Source organism: Canis lupus, chromosome 7, assembly GCF_048164855.1.
Source record: "Canis lupus baileyi chromosome 7, mCanLup2.hap1, whole genome shotgun sequence".
NCBI lineage: Eukaryota > Metazoa > Chordata > Mammalia > Carnivora > Canidae > Canis > Canis lupus.
Window position 1 is genome coordinate 52,481,645 of NC_132844.1, and position 22,656 is coordinate 52,504,300.

The 22,656-nt window shown below is 41.2% G+C and overlaps 2 protein-coding genes across 3 annotated transcripts in view; both read right to left on the reverse strand.

Moving 5' to 3' along the window:
• The window catches only part of EFHC1 (EF-hand domain containing 1), a 63,554-nt gene extending 48,194 nt beyond the window's left edge, over positions 1–15,360 (reverse strand). For both annotated transcript variants that reach the window (XM_072832673.1, XM_072832672.1), the window contains exons 1-3: positions 15,204–15,360; positions 6,579–6,800; positions 2,893–3,180 (exon numbers count right to left, since the gene is read on the reverse strand). In XM_072832673.1, the coding sequence (XP_072688774.1) occupies positions 2,893–3,180; positions 6,579–6,800; positions 15,204–15,266 (573 nt within the window). In that variant the 5' untranslated portion in view covers positions 15,267–15,360. The remainder of the gene's footprint in view (positions 1–2,892; positions 3,181–6,578; positions 6,801–15,203) is intronic.
• A 4,723-nt stretch (positions 15,361–20,083) lies between these two features.
• The window catches only part of PAQR8 (progestin and adipoQ receptor family member 8), a 95,842-nt gene continuing 93,269 nt past the window's right edge, over positions 20,084–22,656 (reverse strand). Inside the window, exons 3-4 of the transcript XR_012034103.1 lie at positions 21,639–21,804; positions 20,084–20,275 (exon numbers count right to left, since the gene is read on the reverse strand). The gene's annotated coding sequence lies outside the window, so the exon portion shown is untranslated. The remainder of the gene's footprint in view (positions 20,276–21,638; positions 21,805–22,656) is intronic.

A 22,656-nucleotide genomic window follows, 5' to 3' on the forward strand; every position in this document is an offset into this window, starting at 1 on the left:
AGGAAATGTCTTTGAAGGCAAGGAGAAAGAAAAGAAGAAATTCTCCCAGTCTGGAAAGCAGACACAAGTTGATGGGTCTCAGAACAGCAAGATCCTACATGTGCTCTTAGGGATGCTCAGAGCACATGTGCAAACAATCAGGCATGTCAGTCTCAGGCATTCGGGGTCTCAGTATATGACCTAGCACCAGAGCACAGAGCATCAGGGAGGTGCTCTTGGTCATTAACAGCCTATGTACCCTGCCTACACAACCACATTAGGCCTGGGTGCGCCTTCTTGTCTGGCATAGGGCTTGGAATTTTTGGCAAAGCTGAGGGTGAATAGAAACAGCAGCCCAGTCGAATGGGGGAGGGGGACTCAAGTAGGTTTTAAGTTATTTTTAAAACACAAAACAATATTTCCTGTACACTTGCTTATGTGGAGTAGAATTCATATCTGCTATACTATTGGTAATACTCTAATAAAGATAATAAACTCTAGGTCTCTGATTTCTGGAGTTTATTTTTATAATATGTTTATTCTGTCTATAGGACTAACATTTATTTGGAGCAGTGAAGAGGAGGTGAGAAGGGAGGTGTTGGTGATATATTTGATTAGAGGTGGCTCCTCATTCAAACCTACACCATAAAGACAACCATCTTTTTTATCCACTCATAGATCCATCCCTAATGAAAGCCACCAATTGGATGTGTATAAATTTTAAACTGTTATAGGAGCCAATTTCTAACAAATCGATTACTGAAAACTTTCCTCTGGGTATTTCAATGTAGTCAAGTTAAGATGTGCAAGAAAGCATACAAAACAATTCTTGGGGCACCTGGGTGGCTCGGAGTCTGCCTTTGGCTCAGGTCGTGATTCCAGGGTTCTGGGATTGAGTTGTACATCAGGCTCCCCACAGGGAGCCTCTCTGCCTATGTCTCTGCCTTTCTCTGTCTCTCATGAATAAATAAATAAAATCTTTTTAAAAATTCCAAAAAAACAAGGTTATAGAAACCTAACTCAGTTACTTCTCTTAGAAGCAATGGATCCATGTTTGCCAATTACAGTTTGTGGTGACTTCCTAGAACAGAACTATAAGGAAAAATGAGAATTGACTCACCGACCTAGACCACCGCTCAGTAATGAACTGCCAACATTCAAATTGTTCATAAAGAGATGATTGTAAAAATAATCATGATACCTGAAATTTACATAACATTTTATAATTCCTCATTTTAGGTACAATTCTGAAACTGCCTATGATAAAAGGACCTCAAAAACCTAAAAAAATGAGAAATCAAAACATGTTTTTCCAAAGATGGTCTAGCACCCTACCTTCTACACTGTTTTTCTCTGTTGCTCTGGAATGGCATGGATGCCAGCACTCCTTTCTTCACTTCCTTGAGGTGCCTGTCTATCTGTCTCTTACCAGTGAGGCCTTTCCTGACTGGCCTCTATACACAGCAGTACCCTCACACTCTCCTCCACTTTCTTCAGCTCTAGTTTCTTCTTCTGCAGCTCTAATCAGCATTTAACATGTTATATATATTTGTTGGCTGGTTTTTGTCTCCTCCAGCCAAAATGTAATAGCCTTCATAAGGGCAAGTCTAGGTACCTGGCACCTAGAACCATGCTTGGCACAGAGCAGGCACTCAGTAAGTATTTGCTAAATAAGTTACTAAATGCAAAACATAATTGGCGTGAATTCAAGGAATCGGTGCATGGTACAGATTAATCACATGTGGCATTTGGTAACATGGGATTAAAGGCATGAATAATTCAGCAACTATATCTTGGCTTCTAAAAATTTTTAGCAAGACAAATTTAGAATTGACTTTCTAATACCTACATTTCGTGTTAAAGAAAGGACTCTCTGTGTTTATATATATGTACACATAACTTTAAGAAAAGTTGTCAAAGGGATGCTTGGGTAGTTCAGTGGTTGAGCCTTTGGCTCAGGTCATGATCCTAGGATGCTGGGATCGAGTCCGGCATAAGGCTCCCTGCTGGGAGCCTGCTTCTCACTCTGCCTATGTCTCTGTCTCTGTGTGTCTCTCATGAATAAATGAATAAAATCTTACAAAAAAAGTTGTCAAAAATCCATACTTGTGAAATAGATGAAATGGAAGATTCTTCTCAATATAAATAAGCGTTCTCCTTTAAAAATGGTTTTATTTCAGGAATTCTTTAGATAGCAAGTTTCTCCAGAATATAGCAAGTATGATTTAAAGGAAAAATATGAACTGCACAAAAAATGTTAGGCTCGTAACTGCTAATAAAAGTAAGACTACTTTTATAGTCTGAACTTCAGATAAATCGTCCAATGCCTCTTTCGTATTTCTATCCCATCAAGGGTGCTACCTCCACTATCCTCTGCTTGCATGGGCATGGGAACTGGTTTCTTATCAAATGATTCAGCCACGATGTGAGTTTAATTTTATTTGAATGGATATGTATTGATGTCACTGTGAAAAAAGTGATGTCACCACACAGTGTTGAAACACATAACGCCCACACAAACACCGAATTAATCTACATAATAACCCATACAGGACAGATTACCAGTGTCCTCCTCTTACCCTTATATTTTTATGTTTAAAGATTTTATTTATTTATTATTTTTATTATTTTTATTTTAGATTTTATTTATTTATTTGAAAGAGAGCACAAGTTGGCGGTGGGGGAGGAAGGGAAGAAGGAGAGGGACAGGCAGGGAGTCTGACACAGGGTTGAATCCCAGGACCCACAGATCATGACCTAAGTCAAAGGCAGATGCTTCACTGACTGAGCCACCCAAATACCCCTCCTCTTACCCTTGTAAATGAAATGTACCCTTCCATAAATTAGAATGATGCCTCAGACACCACAATTTCCAGTACTTCCAGCATATACTTCCAGAAGTATATACTATACCTGTGTGAATCGGTCGCAGTCAACAACGCGGAAAGTTCTGCCATAAATTGTAAGGTTTATTCCTCGATTTAGGTCTTTCCAATGGTAATGGTCTCCCTGATCATTCTTGGTTAGCCGCTGGCGTTTGATTAACTTGCCTTGAGGGATCCCAGAGTTTTCCACAACAGGCTCCATGACAGACATGCTGTCATCTTCCAGGTAGTAATAAATGTTCACTTGACGAATCCTATAATGTTCCTCAGTTGACATAGGAACATCTTCTTGGAAATAGGCATCAAATTTCAGCACCTAGACCATATGAGGCAGGGAGAAATGGCATTATTAGTCTCTCATCCAAAAAAACATCCAGTACCCTCCTATAAAGAGAACCACTCCAGAAGAACTAAGTACTCATCACTCCTACTTCCTAAATCGAAGGTTGCTAAACTATGGTCCGTGGGACCCATCTATCCCTGCCACCTGATTTTATATGACCTCCAAACTAAGAATGTTTTATCTATATATTTAAATGGTTAAAAAAACAGAAGAATAAAATTTCACAACACATGGAAGTGACATAAAATTTGAATTTCAATATCCACAAATAATTATGTAAATAATTAGCAGATACTTGCCAATGGCTGCTTTCCCATTACAAGGGCAGGATTGAGTAGTTGTGGAAGAGACCACATAGGCTACTTAAGACTGAATTCTGTCTCCCCCTCAAAAAAATTTGTATATAAAAGCCCTAACCCCTAATATGACTGTGTGTGGAGACAGTCTTTAGGAAGTCTTTAGGAAGTAATGAGGTCCTAACAGTGGGGCCCTGATCCAACTGAACTGGTGGCTTTGTCAGGAGAGGAAGACGTCTCTCTTAGCATACCCACACTAAGGAAAGGCCACATGAGGATATAGCAAGAATGCAGCTATCTAAAGCCAGGAAGAGAGCCCTCACCAGAAACCCAATTGGCAGGACCCTTGATCTTAGACACCCAGCCTCCAGAACAGTGAGAAAATTAATCCCTATTGTGTAAGGCACCAGTATATGGTATTTGGCAGCTCAAGTAGGCTAAGATAGCTACAAAGCCTCAAATATTTACTATTTGGTCCTTTACAGAAAAAGTTTGCTGACCTCTGCTCTAGATACTCAAACTACATATAGATTACGTAGTAATGAGTTCCATGATGAGACGGCTTAAAGCCCTTAACTCTACTAGCTTAACTTCTGTGTCAAAAATCTCTCTTAGAATTTGGGTAAGACTATAATGTTTGGTTTCAAAATGAAAATGAAGGCTCAGGCAGCCCACGTGGCTCAGCGGTCTAGCGCCACCTTCAGCCCAGGGCATGATCCTGGAGACCCAGGATCGAGTCCCATGTCGGGCTCTCTGCATGGAGCCTGCTTCTCCCTCTGCCTGTGTCTCTGCCTCTCTCTGTGTGTCTCTCTCATGAATAAATAAATAAAATCTTAAAAAAAGAAAAAAGAAAATGAAGGCTCAAGTCCATTTCTTTAGGAGAGTCCCCTATAAATGTGTATTAATGACATTCTTTGTTAGAAAATATATATGAATGAGGCTCAAATTATCAATCCACCACAAAATCTTTGAGTGGCATGTAAATACATCCTAATTGTACTCAGAAACATATATGACAGATGGAGCAAACCCTAGGTCCTCTGGGGAACAAGAGTGGGAAGTCAAAATGGCACATTCTATTGCACATTTAAAAATATTAAAAGCTTGTGTTGAGAAGCTTTGGGATTAATTTGAAATTTTTCTGTTATCCTGTCTTTATTTTTAATATTTCCTCTCATGAAGAGAAAAGATTAGAACAGTGTAGATAGGCAAGAGTGTTAACCTAAACCTCCATTGGAATTAGAGGAACAAACCAAGACAACCTTTTAGTGAGGACACAAATATGGCTTAATGAATGGGAAGACGAATAATTTTATACAAGAGTGCTGTCACTAAAAAGGTTTGGTGTCTACTGTGGAAAAACAAAATTAAAAACCAAAAGAGATCGGGCAATCGCATAGGTGAAATATGAATATAATGGATAAAACCTTAAAATTCTTAATAAAAGATTAAATGCATGAATGGAATAGAATGTTTAAAGGAGAAAGATAATACAGTAAAAGCAAAAGACAAAAGATAATTTTTTTCTTTAAAGATTTTATTTATTTATTCATGAGAGACACAGAGAGGCAGAGACATAGGCAGAGAGAGAAGCCGGCTCCTCGCAGGGAGCCCGATGTGGGACTCCATCTCCAGACCGGGATCATGCCCTCAGCCAAAGGTAGATGTTAAACCAGGCATCCCAAAAGATCATTTTCAAAAAATATTTTAGATCGACTGCAAAGAATTGAAATGGAGACATAATCACTATAAATGGGGGCACAATCAGTAATTCATGCATGAAATGGTCTGTATTTGAGCTACACATATATAAATACACAAAATGTGAGAGCCAGAAATGATCAGATTGAGCCTCCCTCATCTTAGGGAGACTCAAGGTGGTAGAGTGACTTGCCTGAGGCCAAACTCAGGGTTAAGGGCATGGCTAGGGCTAAAACTATCTGTAGAGTGATAGAGAAGCAAGAAAAAGGTAAAGAAATACCCAACCATATAACTGATACTGTTTAGGTTCAGCCTCTGAATGGATATATGAAGGTGTTCCTATTGGATGAGTTCACTGGGATGGGGAAAGGAGAATGCTATGGAATCTGGCTGACACATCAAAAAAAAAATTAAAACTAAGTGATTATGAATGTAAATGGTATAGTTCCACCACCAGGTTATTTTGTTACTTCCAGCCTCTGGTTTCACTAGGTACTCAATAAAAGTTGACTAGTTGGATGAACACAGTACAGACATTTAACAAAAAGAATAAAATGAAAAGAAAGACCAAAAAAAAAAAAAAAAAGACAGAAAATAGGCTAGGAGTAAATTAGAAAAGCTATCTTGTAAAAACTGGTCAGTAATTCTCAGACTCAGTTATACATAAAAACTATCTGGAAATCAGGATTGATGAGGGTTAGGGTGACATCCCAGTTTCTTAAAAATCCCTAGGGATTCTGTTGCATGGCCAGGGTTAGGACTACCTCATCTTAGTTAAAAGAGGACGCTTACTGACAAGGAAAATCAAGGATGATATGGAAATGTCAACAGATGGAAATAAAATAGCTCACATTACAAAAGCATAAGGGTAAATGAGACACAAACAAAAATGTTACACTATCCTTTGGTTACATTATGCCAAACCTGAAACATTCCCTGAAAAATAAAAACTTCTGGAGACAGCCTGGAGAAAACTGACAAAAGATGAAGTTGCTGTTGTGATGACATTTTGCATTTCATAGAGGCTAAGGATTTGCCATCAGTACAGATAAGACTTTCAAAAAATAGCACAGAGCAGGTAAACGTGGAGCAATATGAACTCAAGAATTCAGAATTCATCCAACTTTTCTTTAACTGTATTTGGAAAATATTTCAGTGAAGTCTACAGGGAATTATTTTCTGTAATAGGCTTCCTGACTAAAGAAAGCCTCTTTCAATCCTGAGTTCAGCTGTCTATGACTAAAGGTTGAGGCATTTGAACAATTTTCTCCTCAGAGCACTCTGGAAAACCTGTGGTTTGCTGTTGACTTTTCTGCAAACAGTTGGCTCTCAGAAATCTGAATTCAAGGGGTACCCTGAAATCCCAGATGATACCTTTTTGTCAAAAGCTACATGTGCAGGAATAAATTCTGCCAGTGGGGCCTGCTTAGGCTGGCCATAAGTTAGAATTGGTGCCTTGTTGGCCAACTCATCCAGCTCAGCCTGGGACAGCTGGTTGACCTGAAGCCGCTCCCCGCCTATCCCAACTGTTGGACGTCGAACAACTGCATAGCCATTCTTGTAGCTCAGCGTCTGGCTTCTATGAAATGCTGTTTTCTGAAGAAGAAAAGAAATGTTTCATTAATAATATTTTATAAATATGTGTTAGTTAAGAGAGCTAAATTTCAAAAACATTGTAACTTAAACCTTTGCTTATAAACATCACAAATCTTATATCAAAAAGCTTACTTATATTAGAAGATTCTTATATTTTAAGCTAAAACACCTGGTCAGGAACATGGAGAAAAGCAGCAGCCTGACCTTAAAATAAAACTTAGAGCCCTGCTCCAGAATGCCCAATTTAATTACCAGCTCACTTTTCATAAGAAACTAAAATATTATCTTATCTATATTTTTAATCTTTCACTTAATTCTTTCCATGTTTTTAATCTTATCTAGTGCTCATAAACAATGGAACCTAGACCTGACTAGGTGAGATGAATTTTTACCTAAAAAAAAGGTTTCTTCTTGTTATAGTAACACTGATACATTTATACAACTCTTTGGAAGGCGGTGAGTATTTTATATTTAAAGTCTTAAACTCCATAATTCCACTCCTGATCCTTTATTTTAAAAATATAATCCAAAATTATGGGAAAGAACAATATGCCTAAAGCTGACCATTATAATGTTAATTATAATAGTAAAACGTTGGAAACAATATAAAAGACAAACGTATGAGTTAATGATGGAAAACTCACTTAATGGACTGTGATGCAGCCATTAAAACATTGGTTTTAAAGATCATGTGTTAATCTGGGAAAAATGTGTATGATTTAATAAGCCCAAAAAAGCAGCATATAAAATTATAAGTATACTATAATTAGAAGCATGCAAACACATGAACAAAAAGAAACTGGATTTGGACAATGTTTTTCTGTATTCTTCCTGAATTATGTTGTTGTTGTCTTTTTTTATAATGAACATATTTTTCTTTTGGTAATGGAAAAAAACCAAAAGATTAAATAAGAAAAGAAAAAAGTGGAAAGGAAATATTTTTGAAGACAGAGACCAAAATGGTAACATAAGACACCCCAGACTCCTTACCCCTCCACAAAGTTCAACAATTAGAGTTATCCATGGAGAAAAACAGCTCTGGAAGAGTTCTGGAGTCCAGTTAGGACGTTTTAGGAACACAGTGGAACAAAAATCCTGAGAATAACTACACAAGGAGAGAAGGAAGACCTCATTTTGTCTGCATCATCTCATCCCCCAAGCCAGCACTGTTCAGTGTCAAGAGGGAACTTCCCAGCCAGGAAGAGGTCCTCTGGCCAGGAAAGAAGAGTAGGGTGAGCGACCAGCTTCTCCACTCTTTTGGAGCAGTCCACTAAGGTCCCACTTCAGTTTCAGACCAGCAAAGCTGAAGTATATTAAGTCCAGCTAGGCACACAGAAGCAAAATAGGGGCTACTGGCAGCAGCTCTCAGTGGGAGTGCCTGTGGTGTGCAGACACCTGCTCTACAGACAAACCCAGCAGATCTTACCACTGACCCAAAGCAAAGGGCCAGGATAGCTGCCACCACTAGGTATCCCCTGCCCACCACCAGCTTTCATCCCAAAGGCATTCATGATGCCAGGCATTGGAACCCCTTCCCTTCCCCACCCTCCCCATTTCCCCGCCAGAGCCTGGGAACCACATTGGAAGCCAGCTCTGGCCTCTGCAGCTGCTTAAGTGCAAGATGCCAGCACAGACACCCTCTGGCTGACCCCTCCCCCATTCATACACTTCAAACCAGCCCCTCCAGCTGTGCATCTGCACATGGGCCTCATCACAGGCCTCATCACAGGCCTCTACTGCAGTGTGCATGTGAGGGGAGAGTGTGCAGCCACAGGAGGACATGCCAACAACCAGCACCTCCCACAGCTGCCAATGAGTCCATAGTTGGCTCTGGCCCTTTACTTCTCTGGCTCCCACTACTATGTGTGTGCCTGTAAATGGCCCCTGCCACTACACAGGCACCCATAGCTGGCACCCTGCAGCCAATCATGTGTATCCCTACCTGCTCCAGCTACCATTACTGCTTGCCCTGGTCCATAACTGCTGGACCTAGAGGTACTGCTAAAGACCCCAACAACCCTTGCAGCCACTATGGACCCCCATAACACCTGTCAAAGACTACACCATTATCAATGCTGTAGACCCCAGTGGCAGGAGCCAAAGAGACATGATGCTCCCCAAATCTGAAACCAGTACCACCACACATCCCTGCACTGGGTGCCCTACACTACTAGGTCCAGGATCACAGCAAGCTTCAGCATTCCTCCACCCATACGGGAAAGTCATCCCTTACCAAATCAATCCATAAAGTCTGGAAGAGGTAGCTGCATCCTCATGTGAAGACACCTATGCAAGATACAAGAATCATGAAGAATCAGGAAAACATGATTCCACCACCTATAGCACTGGCCCCAAAGAAATGGAGAACAAAGAATTGCCTAATGAAAAAATATCAAAATTGTCCTAAAGATGCTCAGAGACCTACAAAAGAACACAGACAATTTAATGATATTGGGAAAACAATAAAGGAACAAAGTGAGAAGTTCAACAAAGAGATAGAAAACATAAAAAAAAAGAACCAAACAGAAATTTTGGAGCTGAAGAATACAATGACTGAAGTGAAGAATTTAACTATAGCTTCAAAGGAAGACTTGAACAAGGAGAAGAAAGAATCTGTAAGCTAGAAGACAAATAAGTTGAAGTTAACCAACTGGAGGAGCAAAAAGAAAAAGGAATGAAAAGGAATGAAGAAAGCCTATCGACTTACATGACACCATCAAGAAAAATCATGTATATATCACTGGACCCTTCTCTAGGAGGAGAAGAGAGAAAGGGGTAGAAAGCTTATTTAAAGAAATAATGGCTGAGAACTTCTCAAACCCAGGGAGAGATTTGGACATTCAAGTTCATAAAGCTATAGGTACTCAAAATTTCAATCTAAAATAGTATTTTCCTGGGGATCCTGGATGGCTCAGCGGTTTAGTGCCTGCCTTCGGCCCAGGGCCTGATCCTGGAGTCCCAGGATTGAGTCCCACATCAGATTCCCTGCATGGAGCCTGCTCTGCCTGTGTCTCTGCCTCTGTCTCTGCCTCTCTCTCGGTGTCTCTCATGAATAAATAAATAAAATCTTAAAATAAAATAAAATAATATTTTCCAGGACACCTGGGTGGCTCAGTGGTTGAGCGCCTGCCTTTAGCCCAGGGCGTGATCCTGGAATCCCAGGATGGAGTCCCACATTGGGCTGCCTGAATGGAGCCTGCTTCTTTCTCTGCCTACGTCTCTGCCTCTCTGTGTGTGTGTTTCGCATGAATAAACAAATAAAGTCTTAAAAAATAATAATATTTTCCAAGACACATAATAATAAAGCTGTCTAAAATCAAAGACAAAGAAAGAATTTTAAAAGCAGTAAAAGAAAAAAACTCCCTTATACAAGGGAACTTCCATCAACTTTCAGAAGATTTCTCAGCAGGGATCTTGCAGGCCAGGAGAGAATGGGGACCATCCATTTAAATGCTAAAAGAAAGAAACTGCCAACCCAGGATACTTTATCCAGATAAAATGTGCTTCAGAAAGAAAGGTAAGATAAAGACTTGCCCTAATAAAATATGAGAGGATTTATCACCACTAAACCTGCCTTACAAGGAATGCTGAAAAAAGTTCTTCAAGCTGAAACAAGAAGGTGTCAATTAGTAATATGAAAATATACAACACATGGGTAAAGGTGAACATATAGTTGGATTCAGAATACCCTAATCCTGTAACATGATGATATGTTCATTTCTTAATTCTAGTATAAAGATTAAAGGACAAAAGTACTGAAACCCTCTCTAGTTCCAATAATTTGTTAGTGGATACAAAATATAAAAAGATGTTAATTTGGGGACATCAAAAAAGCATAAAGCAAGGAGGATAAATAAGGGCAGGATGTTTATACGTGATCAAAGTTGAACTGCTATCAGTGTAAAATAGACATATATATGTTTCACATGAGTCTCATGGTAACCACAAAACAAAAACCTACAGTAACTTCACAAAAAATAAAGAGAAAGAAATCAAAGATACTACTACAACCAATCATCAATTCACAAAGGAAGACAGCAAGACAGAATGAAAGGAACAATGGTACTACAAAGCAGCCAGAAAACAATGAAGTGGCATTAGTAAGTCCTTATCTGTCACTAGTTACTCTAAACGTAAATGAACTGAATTATCCAATCAAAAGTCAAAAAGCTGGATGATTTTTAAAAAAACTCCACAAGATCCACCTATATACTGCCTATACTATAAGAGACTCACTATGGCTTTTCACAGAAAAGCTGAAAGTGAATGGATGGATAAAGATAATTGATGCAAGTGGAAACCAAAGGAAAGCATGGGTAACTTTACTTATATCAGACAAAACAGACTTTATGCCAAAAATGGTAACAAGAGACACAGATGATCATTTTATAATGGTAAGGGGATCAATTAATCAAGAAGCTATGTCAAGTATCTGAAACTAATTTAACACTGTGTGTTAATTATGCTGGAGTTAAAATAAACAAATGGGAAAAAAGATACAATGATCATAAATATATATGCACCCCATATCAAAGGACCTAAATATATTAAAGAAATGACATGACATGAATGAACATGACATGACATGACATGACAAGACCTTACATTCAAAAATCCCTGAAGACTCCACCAAAAAACTAATTAATGAATTCAGTAAAGCTGCCAGATACAAAATCAATATACAGAGAATAACTGTGTTTCTATACACTAACAATGAACTATCTGAAATTGAAATGAAGTAAACAATTCCATTTACAATAGCCTAACAAACAATAGAATACTTAGGAATAAATTTAACTAAGAACATGAAAAACCTATACACTGAAAACTATGAGACACTGACAAAAGAAATTAAAGAAAGTACAAACAAATGGAGAGATATTTTGTGTTCTTTGATTGGAAGAATTAATACTGTTTAAACGTCCACACTATCCAGAGTGATCTACACTCAACGCAATCCTTATCAAAATTCTAATGTAATTTTTCACAGAAATAGAAAAAACAACCCTAAGGGACCCCTGGGTGGCTTAGCTCTTGAGCGCCTGCCTTTGCTCTGGGGCGTGATCCCAGGGTTCGGGGATTGAGTCCCCCATCTGGCTTTCTGCGGGGAGCCTGCTTATCCCTCTGCCTGTGTCTCTGCCTGTATCTCATATAAAAATAAATAAATAAAATCTTAAAAATTAAAAAGAAAGGAGAAACAACCCTAAAATTCACATGGAAACACAAAGACCCAAATAACCAGAGCAACCTTGAGGAAGAGTAAATTTAAGGACATGAAAGACATGTACAACAAAAACTGTAAGACACTGAAAGAAATTAAAGAAGGCACAAACAAATGGAGAGAGATCTTGTGTTCCTGGATTAGAAGAATTAATAGCTGTGTAAATGTCCACACAATCCAAAGTGATCTACACACTCAATGCAAACCTTATCAAAATTGCAATGTCACTTTTCACAGAAATAGAAAAAACAATGCTAAAACTGACATGGAACCACAAAACCCCAAATAACCAAAGCGATCTTGAGAGAGAAGAACAAAGCTGGAGGCATTACACTTTCTAATTTCAAACTATTGTAACAAAGCTAGAGTAATCAAAACTTCATGGTACTGGCATAAAAAGAGACACATAAGTCATGGAACAGAATAGATGGTCATGCATATATGGTCAACTGTCTTTGACAACAGTGCCAAGAATACACAATGGGGAAAGGACAGTGCCTTCATAAATGGTGCTGGAAAAACTGGGTATCCACACAAATGAATGAAATGGGATCCCTATTTTATAGAACTCACAAAAATTAACTCAAAATGATTGAAGACTTGAACATAAGACCTGGAACTGTAACACTCCTTGAAGAAAAAAAGAGGAAAAGCTCCCTGACATTTTGACCATGACTTTTGTATATAATAGCAAAAGCACAGTCAGCAGAAGCAAAAATAAATTAAAAAGCTTCTGTACAGCAAAGGAAGTAATCAACAAAATGAAAAGGCAACCTAGGGAATGGGAAAAAAATATTTACAAACTGTCTTAGTCTGTCCAGTAGTCTAACAAAATACCAGAGGCTGGGTAGCCTCCCTGCCCCTCATAGTCATTATGGTTCATCCTCTGAATGCTTTGAATGTTAGGCACACCTATTTCTTCAGTGCTGAATAAAGATAGTGACCATGTTTTCCAAATTTCAAATAAGGCAAATAGGTTGACACTTGGCCAGTGTATTTAAAATAGAATATAAGACCAATGCACAGTTCATTTTATATGAAGTAGAGCAACGTATATTCTCAGAGCCTGGCAACTCCAGTCTACACCCTTGTAATTCCCCAAATCGACTCAACCTTGCCTTGTGGGTAACCCACACTCACCAACACCAAATGCTTAGGCTGCTCCTGCACAGGGCAGGAATGTGCCTACATTTTATAACTTACATAGAATGGAAAAGTCACACTGAAGGAAAAGTTCTGATGCCGTGTCTTAATGCAGGGATAATTATGAAGAAGAGACTCAGAATCCAAACTCCCTCACCAAAATTTCAATTTCAATTTCAATTCATCCTCCCAAAGAAAATAGATTACATATTTTATCTTACCTTTATACCCATGGAAAGGAGCTTATAGCTTAAATTATTAAACTATACAAATATAAAGTATTATTCTCTGATTTATGATAGCTTACTAAATCTCAACATTGATCTTCAAACATATATTTCAGTAGCCAGGTTAAAATTAAAACAAATACTTAATAATTTTGCCAAAGGCTAAGCCATGTCAGGAGGAAAAAATATCAAGCTTTTATTTTTTCCTCTTCAATTTGTCTACAGAACGAAACTAAAAACAGTTAAAGCAGGGAAGGAGCAAAAACAATCTAATCAGGCATCTTTAATTAAAATGTTAGAAAAGAATAGGACTAGGAGAAGAAAAAAATAGCTAATCAATTGTGGTTGAAAGACTGGAATGGAATGATCTCCTACAGGGCATGGAGGGATGTTTTGGGACGAAAATAGGCAAGTGTTGGGGTGCATGGGTGGCTCAGGCTCAGGCAGTTATGCATCTGCCTTCAGCTCAGGTCATGATTTCAGGGTCCTGGGATCAAGCCCTGTGTCTGGCTCCCTGCCCAGCGGGGAGGGGAGTCCTGCTTCTCCCTCTGTCTCCTCAGTTGTCCTCTCTCTCTCTCTCAAATCAAACTTTTTTTTTTTTTTTTTTTTTTTTTAAAGAAGAAGCTAGGCGGGCAGCCCCGGTGGCTCAGAGGTTTAGCTCTGCCTTCAGCCCAGGGCCTGATCCCGGAGACTGGGAATCGAGTCCCACGTTGGGCTCCCTGCATGGAGCCTGCTTCTCCCTCTGCCTGTGTCTCTGCCTCTCTCTCTCTCTATGAGTCTCTCATGAATAAATAAATAAAATCTTTTTTTAAAAAAGAAGATAGGCAAGTGTTGAAGATCTAATTTTTGAAGAAACAGCAATTGAGAAGGAATATAAAACAGGGCTGGGGAGAAAGTGGGGCTAAGTTGTAAACAAGTCAGAAGTGCTGAACAGAATAGGGATGGGGCTAGGTAGAAGCATAAATGCTGAGGGCAGAGAATGCATAAAAGAACCTGGTGGAGGGGCGCCTGGGTGGCTCAGTGGTTGAGCGTCTGCCTTTGGCTCAGGGCGTGGTCCAGGAGTCCTGGGATCAAGTCCCGCATCGGGCTCCCTGTGAGGAGCCTGCTTCTCCCTCGCCCTCGCCCTCTGCCTACCACTTCTCCTGCTTGTGCTCTCTCTCTGTCAAAATAAATAAAAGCTTAAAAAAAAAAAAAAAGAACCTGGTGGAAAGAAGAGAATGAGTGGAAATGATACATATATGTAAGACAGGAAACGGAGCTGGGAGGGGGCGAGATTAGCGGGTCCGGGATAAGGAAGAGGAAGAAGGCGAGCAGGCAATGACGGGCCCGGGGGATGGGTGGGATGGGGCTGCGGGAAGGAGGACGAAGATGCAGGCGGGCCGAGTGGGAGAAGGGGCTAGGCTGGGGGCTGAGGGCGGTCACGAAGGGAGCGGGGCGGAGAGGGGTACAGTGTGGGAGGAAGAGCTGCGGAGGGGCCCGAGCCAGAGCTTGCGCGGAAAAGTGGGAAAACAGCGCTCTGGAGGGAGAGGAGGCAGGGGCCAAGGCGCCGCAGGAGGAAGAACGGGGCCAGGACGCCGAGAACCAAGGAGGCCCAAACACTGCCCGGATGGAGGGAAACAACTAGAGGCTGCAGCGGAGGGCAAAGGATGAGGCTGGAGCGGAGGCCGACGGAACTGCGGGGCGGGCAGAGAAGAGGTGGGGGTCTGCAGGGAGAGCGCGATGTTGGGTAGAGAAGGCAGGTGCACTTCGGGGCGAGCCCTCCGAGGCCTCCCGCGCCGGGGCCGGCTGGGGGCGGGGCACAGAAGTCCTCACCGTGGAGTCCTTAAAGGACGTGCCGGGGAGAAAGGGCAGGCGGTGCACCGGGTTGGACACCATCGCGGCCGCCTCCGCCGCCACCGCCGCCGCCGCCGCCGCCGCCTGGGTCCCGCGTCCGCTTCCTCGGTTGCCCCGGCGACGAGCCGCGTCCGCCCGCCACGCGGAGCTCCATGGCAACGCCAAACATCCGGAGCGTCGCGCGTGGGGGCGGGGCCAGAGGCGCGGGAGCGACGGGTCTGCGCGTGCGCCGCCCGCGGGCCAGCGTTGCGGGGGAGACGTGGGAGCTGGTGGGCGGGGTGGGAGGAGGTGGCTGCAAAGCGGCCGCCGTCGTCGCCGTGACGTCCGGGGGTGGGATCCGGCCCTTAGATGAGTTACAGTTGGGGACGGAGGGGTGGGGGGGAGGTGCTTCCTTCCGTCCACCCAGTCCTCGCCGGCCCCGCCGGCGCCGGGAACTCCAGCCCTGTCTCTTCTCCGGGCCCGATTCTCACTAGAGTGTAAATGGTTGGCTCTGGTTGAAAGCGGCACTCCGTGCTTCTTGGGGGCAGGGGCTGCAGATTATTCGTGGGTGTCGCTCTTGCTCAAGGATGTTCAAAGAACTAATGCACCCGTCTCGTCCCTGCCGTTCCCCCGCCGCATTGTCATTTTCCATCTTCACCACTCTATTCTACGGCCAGCCGCTGCCGCTCTGCAGCCTCTCAGTTCTGGAAGGCTGCGCCTTGCATACTCGCCCCCAGGACGCTCAATATTCGTTGACTGTCAAGCTACAGGATGCTTATCTCAATTCTCCAGCTCTCTATGCCTATTGGCAGCTGCAATGTAAAGATCAGAACCACAAGGGGAAATGCATCTCCTTCAAAGAGCGAACTAAGTCATAAAGAAGCAAACAAAGTAGGGTGAAATAATTGTCAGGATCATAGGTATTCTCACCTTTGGTGATTTTTTTTTTAATTTTTTTATTTATTTATGATAGTCACAGAGAGAGAGAGAGGCAGAGACACAGGCAGAGGGAGAAGCAGGCTCCATGCACCGGGAGCCTGATGTGGGATTCGATCCTGGGTCTCCAGGATCGCGCCCTGGGCCAAAGGCAGGCGCCAAACCGCTGCGCCACCCAGGGATCCCACCTTTGGTGATTTTTATAAAACTTGTTTCAATTATTATGCCATAAAAGAAACATAATCCTGTTCCTGAAACATTTTCAGGAAAGAAAGAAAGAAAAAAAAAAAAAACCCTATCTATCAGCACCGAGGAGCTAAAAAAAAAAAAAAAAAAAAGCAAACAAAACCCTAGTGCCCAGACATGGGATTCATTAGGTCTGAAATAGAGCCCAGGAATCTGATTTTTATAACAGCTGTTTCTGATAATGAGCTAGTTTAGGAATATGATAGAGTAGCAAGCCTGACACAAAAGCATAGTGTACGTCATGGGTAGTTTACTGCTAATGCAGACAGCAGCTTTAGCTTTATTGCTGCATGTCAGAGCAAATCCCCCTGTTGGGTTTCCCTAATGGGCATGAACCTCAGGGGGCCCAGGACATGAATCCACTGGTGGCACCTGAAGCAGTTATTGGTGGCTGTCTACCACATCCTGCCCAAACAGTTTTTCTGCTAACCCCTCCCCTCTCTTGACTACTTCTGTTTCCTGTTCTTGTCCTCTCCTCCTCCCCTTTTTTACCTTTAAAATTTTTGTCTGTTTTCTAATAGTACTATAATGCAGGCATTTAAGACTTTCAAAAAAAATCAATGAATTACCATTGTTGAACTTAATAAAAACTTTAAAAGAATCAGTCCACTCCTCTATATCTTAGCCACTGACCTAGGATGCAAGCCAGCTATTCATTTCAAAATGACAAGTTCAACCTTCAAAGAGTGAAGATGTCTCTGTCACTTCTCCCCACCTCATTGATGCTTAGTACCTAGAAACACTGGTAGCTATAATCCTTGCTGACTCTTGATGATAAACTTACATTCTTACCAGTTATATGATCCTGCCTTTCCCTCTATCTTAATAAAACTAAATCCGTGGCACTAGGATACATTTGAAAGAGCCCTTCTGGACTAACTGCATGGTTGCACTTGGGTCTATATTCCCTAGATTGGGTAGGAAAAGAGTTCATGCGGGCTGGATAGGGTAGGTCATGCCTAAGCCCATTGTCCATGTGGTACCTGTTACTATTTGAAGAGTGGCCTCGGCTCAAATGCCTTTCTGTTCCAGAAGCACACACTAGTTAAATGGTTAACTGAGTGTGTTTTAACTGCTTTCAGACCCTAGATATGCATGGTGAGGAAAACCTTTCTTGTTCTATGATCCCCTAAAAATGCCACAACCTCTGAGGAGAGGAAGCCAAGCAGTGTTGCATCAATCCTAAAAAGCACAGGGACAAGTTTGTAAAGAAGGGGGGAAAGAAATAAAGGTAGGGCTTTGGAAAACTGCTTGAACCCTGAGGTTTAGTGTAATGAAGAGTTTATATTTCATTTCTCCCAAATAGGACTCCTCAGCATGGATCACACTTCGGTTTGCACTCACCATTTTTCACTGTGCAATATATAGGAGAGAGCAGGAACCTGACTATCCCTGGCAGCTAAAGTAAAAAGTGCCATGGTCTGAAGGCTGTGCACTAAGCCTGGACTCGGAAGAGCACAGAGACATTGCATGACTTTAGAAGGTGTTTCAAAACATGGAGAAAGAAAAATATGGAAAGATCAATCAGCCAGCAGACCAAACCTGAAAGAGGGCCTCATGCTGGATCATACCTCCCAGGAACTGATAGGAGGCATCTAACTGAAAAGAGTCTAAAATAAAGCAGTTGCTTAAAATAAGCATCTCCTTTTCAGCACTTTCCCGCACTGACTTTACCCAGAATTTGTTTTCAAACCTATAATATTATTCTTCAGGACCTAAAGTCACAGGACATATATTGAGCAGGTGTGTGTGTGTGTGTGTGTGTGTGTGTGTGTGTGATAGTGTACAATGATTTTGGGTGCTCTACTTCCCTCTGTTGGATAAAAATGGTACAGCATGGTTTCTGAAAAACTCAATTATTCACACCTGTAAGTTTGAAAGTGTTAGGAGTGTGGCTAGTTGCGTGCCCATAGTGGTAAGACCTTGCAGGGGAGTGTCTCTCACTCAGAATGCCAGCTAGAATTCATTTCCACCACTCACTTCTTAGTTTCTGGAATCCGTTATCTAAAAAGAGTACCCAGTCAAGCCACCTCGATCTTTGCAAAGTATGGTAGAAGGAGAGAGAAACATCAAAAGGGATTTCCAAGTAGTTACAGGAACAGATTTAGGACCCCCAGGAAATCTTCATTTGACACAAATTCATACAATTTAGGTTTAGACTGTTTTGGCCTTGCAGTGGGTTCCTGACAGGGATTTAGAAAAACTTGGTTTTCTGCTGTTTTTTTTCTTCCTTAAGTCAAACCCATTCTATGACTTTAGCTGATTCAGTTGGATTTTCTTCTCTCCAAAAAAGCCTACCAAACATTACCTCACAGAGTCAGAGATTTCACAGGTTATAAGCGTCATAAAGATAAGTTCTTTGTTTTGTTCATTGCCATTTTGCTGGATCCCATCACAGTGCTGACACTTCATAAATACTCAACAAACAGTTGTGAAATGATTGCCCGGGTAAATGAGTGAACGACTTGGAGATCACCTAGTATTTTTCAAACTACCAGTCTCCATTAGTCGGTAGTAAAATCAATTTAATGGATTGTGACAACAATCAGAATTTCTTTTATTAAGGAAGAAATAGAATGCAAATTATTGGGATGCATCCCATGTTATAAGGGTAAGAATAATTTACTGAAAAAGTTTTTGAGATAGATACATACACATTCATATTCTGGGTAACTTTTTTCATGGTCACAATCAAAAAACTTGGAAATTGATTGACACCATCCAGCCTATTCATTTTACTGATGAGCAATCCCCATACCAAAAGAGATTAAGAAACTATCAACTAATGACTGGTTCCCAGTTGAATATTTCTTATACTCTACCTCAGTCTTCTTCAGATGGAAAAGATATTCCTCCTGTGGCACATGAGGGATCACTGACCTTGCCATCCTGCTTGTGAGATATCTCTGATCCAATATTTTAATAGTACGGACAAAGAGAAGTATGAGGGCAATGAGGCAGTAATATCTACTATAGTTGTAGATTCTGATTGTGGACAGGCAAGTCCATTAATTCAGGTAAATGGTAACCTTGAAACAATGGGAAAGTATTTTTGGTACCCTCTCTCCCGCTGCATTCCTCAAACACTATTCATTTTTCCCATAGGGAGCATGGAACAGAAAATGAAACACCAGGTTGGGGTATTGAGACCCACAGTCATGTCCTCACTGTGTCATGAATATTTATGTGAGCTTAGAGAACTTACCTACTTGAGATTCTGGGTTTTTTTTTTTTTTTCATCTCTAAAATGAGAAGCTTAAACCAGAATTAATGATCGTTAATTGTTTTGAGGTCATGAGGTCATCTTGAAAACCAAGTGAAAGCTATGGATCAAAACATATGCAGAACCCCAGGAAAATAAAATGTGTATTGATCTGTTATGAGTGGAGAGAAATCCCTCCCAAGGGAAGAGAGCTCCCACTCTGGTGAGCTACCTCTGAGAGCCCATGGAAGAGGTTCTGTATAGAACCCACAGCACCCTGCTCCGCATGAAGTGATAGAAATACTGATAATTATTACAGTGCTTGCCACTAGTACTTATTGAAGGTGAACTTTATGCTAAGGTATTTTTCCCACAGTACAATTAGTCAGATTCCAAAATGATTTATTCTTGTTGGAAAAAAAAGAAACACTGAGTGGAGATGCTTTGCATGTTTCTATAGTTGTCTTTGAGAAAAAGAAATTGATTTAGTCCAGAGTGGTGCTCAAATTCACTTTAATGAGGAATAGGATATATTTAATAGGTCCTGAAGATGAGGAAGGATTCTCTAGAGAAATGTAGGGAAATAATCAAGAATAGTCTGTGGTTCTTAGAGCTGGTTTGAGTCCTTGAAGTTCTTCCAGATGGTCACAGATGGCTTCTGAGACAGACATTTGTAATGTGACTAGGGCTGCATTGGATTTTAGCAAAAAAATACAATTAAGAATTTCACTATCCATACTGCTTCAGCAGTAACAGCCTAAGGACATATGCTTGACCAAAGTGTTTAGAAATGAAACAAGAACTGCATCTTTAGGTTGATTTCATTTATGAGGGCAAAAAAAATTCACATTACATTTCCTTCCCAATTCTATACTTCTAGTGCACACAATTGGCAGTGGGGAAGCTAGACCAAAAGACCTTCTACATTCACTTTGTTTGGTTGTTAAGAATATGGACTCTGGATTCAAAGGCCCAAGTTTCTGTGAGATTGCATTACTTACTGGCCAGGTAGTCCTGGGTAAGTTTACCTAATCTATCAGTTTTCTCATTTGTAAATGGAGGCAACAATATCTATCTCATAGGGTTGTCTGATGGGTTAAATGAAAGAATCTAAGAAAACAGCCTAGCTAAGGACTGGGCAAGGAGTGAGCACTAGCTAATGTGAACTGTTAATGTTATTATTATTCCTAGCTTATAGACCCCAGCCTGGGTGTTTCATTGCATTTTTTCCCAGAGGATTATCCAGAGTCCAAACCACTGTCAGTAGAACAAGGATACATTCAAAGCCTATCTGGGAAGTGGAGGTCAGCATTCAGAGCTGACTTGAGAAAATGCTAAGAATCTGGGAAGAATCCTGCAAGCACCAGAATGTATCCACAGGAACACAGAGTCCATGTTGCCAGGACCACAGACAGAATAACCTAATGATGATAACCTGGTTTTGTGTAGATTGAAGGACAGGATTTACTCTATTTTCTATGTGCAAGGTGATGTGTAATTAGTAATTAATTCGTCCCTGTAGGTAAACAACAACCCTGAGTTTTCTTGAACAGAATTCTTCCCCAGCATACACTGTCCTGAAGTCAGAGTAAGGGCCAGAGTGCTTACAAGGCTCTCACGATCTGTCTGCATCTCCTACTGCCCTCCCTCTCTCCGTTCATGCTGGCCTCCTGCTATTCCTAGTGTGCTCTGGCCTCAGGGCCCTTGCACTTCTTCCCTCAGCCAGGGAGAGAAACAGAGCCGAGCCAAATCCCTTTCCTCTTTGAAATTCCTGATCCTGTTTGAAATTGCACACCCGCCTTGCCCCTCTGGGCTATTCTTCCTTGCTTTCTATTTCTCCTTGGCACCATCCCCTTCTAACAGACTGTATAACTTGCTTCTTTAGCTCATCATCTCTCTCACCCCTACCTGCAACCCCTGAATGTAAGCTCCCTAAGGGCAAGGGTTTGTGTGTTTTGTCCATTGCCATATTCCTGGTGCCTAGAACAGGGCTTGGCACCCGGTGGTGTTCGGTGTCTGTGGAGTGGTTGTCAGTGAATCCATATACTCACCAGTTCAGCAGGCTAGGCCTCCCCTCCAGTGAAGGTCTTTCTAGCAGAATACTCTCAGAGGGTTGGCTTCGGGAGAGGCATTTCAAAGGATTCTTTCAACACAAGATAATGTATCATTGGCCTTGTCGCATGAGCCAGTATCTCAGCCACAGCATCATCAAATTCCCTACATAGTGTAATGTCAGAAGGGAGTATAATGTTACTATATTGGTATTCCTGTAAACTGAGCCAGAGACCATTGATTTTGTATTTCATAGCATGAAAGTATTAGGTTGCTTAAAATTTATGGCTCCCAATTTCCATTTTTTTTCAGGAAGCTTTATGTGACACTTCTAATTTACCTATAATTGATGACATCTCACCATACCCTTCTTTTTCCTGTGAAGAGATTTACTTTAGTGGTGGGTCCATGGATTATCATTTTCCTCTATTTTTCTACATTTTCTTTAATAAGCAGATGTTACTTGAAACTGAGAAATAAGGGCTTTTGGGAGACTTTCTGCTAAGACTGTATAACTTTTATAAGGCAGAGAAGAATTTTTTTCGAGTCCCAAAGGTCATATCACTTGTCAAAATCCCAGGAGAACCAATTGTTCGAAGAACTGATAATCCCAGTGAAAGATGAAAGGGAGGGCTTGTATAATCTTGGCAAGATTATCAATACTAGATGTTTCTTATCCAAGGAATCAAAGTATTTTCAAGAAGCTGTGACTGGAGAATGAGATTTGATGTTATACTCTAGGCCAAGTGCCTGCTGCCAATGACCTTTTGGGCTCTGAGAAGATTGTGAGGTGCAGAGAACGCTTTATTTGGCACCAAGGACGTGGTGTGAAGTAAGTCACTTTAACCTGCAAAGAAAACAATACAACCCTAGCTACTGGTGAGGTATTTAGGAACAAAAGTTAAAATGAGATTAGGTTAAAGTATGCCCAATAGTAAAAGTGCTTCACACACTATAAAGGGCTCTGCAAATACTGGGTGTTGATGTCTGAGCCCTGGACTTATCTAAAAAAAAAAA